This window comes from Antrostomus carolinensis, unplaced genomic scaffold, assembly GCF_000700745.2.
Source record: "Antrostomus carolinensis isolate BGI_N321 unplaced genomic scaffold, ASM70074v2 scaffold43070, whole genome shotgun sequence".
NCBI lineage: Eukaryota > Metazoa > Chordata > Aves > Caprimulgiformes > Caprimulgidae > Antrostomus > Antrostomus carolinensis.
The window spans coordinates 12,054-15,726 of NW_010287173.1; the positions used below are offsets into that span (position 1 = coordinate 12,054).

Below are 3,673 nucleotides of genomic sequence, written 5' to 3' on the forward strand. Positions count from 1 at the left end.
AGAATATAGCTATAAAAACATCTTGGCAAATGTCAATATTAATTTTTAAAATGTCATCACTCTCAAGAAGGGGCAAGGTGTATGATACTTCCTTAGGTAAAACATCTATGCCACGGTAGAGATGGGACAAGATGAGTGCTGAGTGACTCAGAGATGTGTGCAGCTCAAAATGTAAGAGACTTACACAGTAGAAATACCATTGTCTTCTAAATTATGTGCTTTTTTTAAACTGCAAAGATATGCTTGAGCAGTACTTGTCTCCCAAGTGGTGACATCATTTTGGGAATAACAGTTTCGGGTTTTCTTACATACTCTTTAAGTACGTAAGGCCTTAAATAATTAGGCCAAATCTTCTAGCTAGGCAAACTAAAAACATAGAAATAAATCCCCTTTTAAAACACTCACCTTAGAGATATTTTTTACTCTAAATACATTGGAGCTCTCTGACTACCTAGTCATTCTTATCCTGGCTTCTACTTCCCCTCTTGCAGATCTGCTTGCTGCCTGCTCTTAGGCAATGCCTGGCCACTTATTTACACAGTATGCTTTCTCATGAATAGTTTATGATGCTTACTTTCTTTAAAAAGCACAGGTTCAACACAATTTTTTTAATACACTATTTTTTTGATAATTTTTTTAAATACACAGTACACAGACACAACATGCATCAGATTTAGGAGGAGGCTTTATACCTGTCAAGGCCCAGTTCCTATCTGCTAAGCTTAGTGGTTGATTTGCTCTTTCCTGTGGGAGTCTTAGTGTTCGGGGAATGGTGGAAGGAACTGCCAGATCCTTTCAGACCATTCTTGGTTGGTTTGTTGCAGCAGTGCTCTTGTTGGCAGGATCTCCTAGAAGATGAGGAGCCTGAATGGCTAGGAGGTGATTTACTCCTCCCAAGATGTGGGGATGAACTCCTCTGATCATGATGGGTTCTCCCAGCCCGGGATGGAGAAGAACTGGCAGTACGGGGTAAAGAAGAGCTCCTAGGGGAAGCACTGGGACTGCGTCGGGGGATGACAGGGCTTTTGGGGGGTGTTTTTGGACTATGTGGAGATCCTGGACTCTTACACTGGGTAGAACTCCTTGGTCTTTGAGATCCATTCTGTATTATTTGAGCCAGACGAGAGAGAAGATCTGAGTCTGAGCTGCTGCTCCCTAGGACTTGGTATCTGCGTAACCTTAAGAAGAAATGAAGAAAGATTATTTCTGTTCCCATCTACTTGCTAAAGTTCATATAGAAACACAGTTATCACTAGAAACTAGGGATGAGCTTACATTGCAAAACAGACATCTGGAGCTGAACTTTCCTATAAGGTAGAGGTGTTTGGATCTAGGCTTTGGCTTCTGTGTTGTTCAAGTAACACAGTATTTATATCTGAATAAACTCACATAAACAGCCTAAGTGTTTACAGGATAACTGAAATTTCCTGGTGGTGCTGGAAGAAGTGCACTGAAGATCAGTGCTTCTGCCCTCTTTTTTGGGGGGTACATCCATTCCTGCACACCATCAATACAGTCCTATACACAATTTTAAGGGATGACAAGGTACACCACAACTTCCTTCGGAGGATTTTGCACTTCTGTATCAAAATTCTTCTTATCCTGGTAATGTAGGCACTGAAGAAATTACATCATAGCTGTCTATATATAGAATTGGCAAAGTGGGGCTTCTAAAATTCACTCTCCCCTTCAATTAGTTGTTTTTACTTAGCCGTGATCTGAGCATAGCTAACTAACTCAATACGGCTGGAATCTCCAAACCCAAATACTTAAAATGTCTACAATTAAAACAGTTTAATTTTCAAAGGGGCTGAATATGACAGATCCTCCTGATTTCTCTGGGTTTGTAAATAATCAACAGTTCCAGAAAAGTGACCCCTCTTTAAAAAAAGGTGTAAACATTTAGTTATAGATTGACAGGTTTCAAATTACTGAATACACAACTATTGACGTATAATGTTTAACAGTGAAGCAGGCTCATTCTTGTATAACAGCCTCTTCTCATACATTCTCCAACAATGTACAATTTTTCAGAGAATTGAAGCCCAGAATTTAAAAAAAAAATAGTTAAAAGATGGAACATCTACAAGATTACATAGTGCATAGTAACTGCAGTCTAGCTCAAATGTAATTTCAACTTGAAAACCTGTTTCTATTTTCTCTGCATTACCTAGCTGCCACCCCAGGTCTAGTAGGTGGTTTTCCTGGTGGTGGCCGAGGAACAAACTGAAACTGAGCTGAATTTGAACTGGTGACTTGCTCAGTGGTTGCCCAGGACACTGGCCTTGGAATCTTGCTTTTTCTGGACTGAGGGCTGCTTGGAGATAAAGAGCTATCTTCTGTCTGCTTGCTGAAATGAGAGTCCAGTGTCAATCTAGAAAACGAGGACAAGACATCATCCTCAGAAAATGGTACTGGAGCAGCAGCCATTTTTTCTTCCAGTGACTTATCAGAGGCACTTGAGAGATCACCAAGGAAAGACTTGAGCTGTCTCTTTTCCATAAGTAGTTTGACCAAGTCTGTCTGATGGGCCTTTTTTAGAAGAAGCTTTTCCTTTGCTGAAACCGGAGAAGAGGACTCTGACGTTGAGTCTATCTCTTGTGCTAAAACTGGGATTCGGCTCTGCCTGAATACAAAAGGAGATTTAACTAAGTCCTTCTTAGATCGATGAGAATTCTCATTTTCTGAAATGCAGTGGAACAACTCCCCATTTCTGGGAGCATTTTTCTCTTTTTTGTCCTCCTGGTGCAAAAAAGTAGTAAGGGCCACTTGGTGGCATTTCAAGTCTTGGATATGGACTTCTTCCTTACTAGAATGAAACCCATTTTCCTGAACTGGTGCTATTTTGCTTGCCTGTCTATTAACATGTTGTTTGGTAAGACTTGAGGAAGAAAATTCTGATGTTTTAGGTGCTATCAACTTCAGAACCTCATCTTCATTTGGCACCAAACAGACAGGCATTGGCTTTGATTCTTCAGCAGCTTCAGTATTTGTGAGAGGTTCTTCCTCTCCAGAATTTCCTGGCACAGAAGAATTCTGTTCTTTGCTTAGCATTTCAATGGCATCCTCAGAAAGCACTGGAAGCCTTTCTTCCTCAGCCTCCTCTACAGGAATATATTCAAGTTCTTTCTCTTCCTGTGTCCCACTATGTTGTTCAAGTAGGTCCTTTTGGCCACAGTCCAGGACAGTGACACAGTCTTTGACAAGTCCCTCCATGTCAAGCACCTCTTGGCTGATATTAAGTACCAAATCTGGTCTGCTGGCACTAGCTGGTAGTGCGTCTGTCACAAGCAAACCTGGCAAACTTTCCTTTGGAGAGGAAAGTTCCACAGTGTGCTCCATAGACTGAGCATCCTGCTCTCTTTTTTCTAGCTGGTGGCCATAATGAAAGCTTTCCGAAGCAGACTGCGTGGATGCCACTGAAGGTCTGGGTATTGTTATCTGCATTGGAAAATTAGAGAAGAAGGTGAGAAACTCAGGAATGTTACAGAGAGAACATTCTTTAAACAGCATTTTTTTATTCCATGTCTTCGAGATACATTATATAATGTTTCCTATGAATCACAATGTTCAAATAATACTAAAATTCATAATTTACATATAGATAATCAGAAAGAAATAACCTCTATCATCCCAAGACAGAAATGTGTAACAGGTAAAAACAAACATACAC

The 3,673-nt window shown here is 40.4% G+C and overlaps 1 protein-coding gene across 1 annotated transcript; it reads right to left on the bottom strand.

Annotated features, from left to right (window-relative positions):
• Window positions 1-709: 709 nt before the first annotated feature.
• On the bottom strand, window positions 710-3,447 carry LOC104520446 (tau-tubulin kinase 2-like). Its single transcript, XM_010162144.2, has 2 exons — window positions 2,171-3,447; window positions 710-1,178 (listed from the first exon to the last, which is right to left on the bottom strand). Exons 1-2 carry the CDS (start codon window positions 3,445-3,447, stop codon window positions 710-712), a joined length of 1,746 nt encoding a protein of 581 aa, XP_010160446.2.
• Window positions 3,448-3,673: the final 226 nt, after the last annotated feature.

Coding starts and splice junctions, on each gene's coding strand:
- LOC104520446 (XM_010162144.2), bottom strand. CDS start 3,447: ATGCAGATAACAATACCCAGACCTTCAGTGGCATCCACGCAGTCTGCT. Junction 1,179..2,170: donor AGACCTGGGGTGGCAGCTAG/GTAATGCAGAGA, acceptor TTTCTTCTTAAG/GTTACGCAGATACCAAGTCC.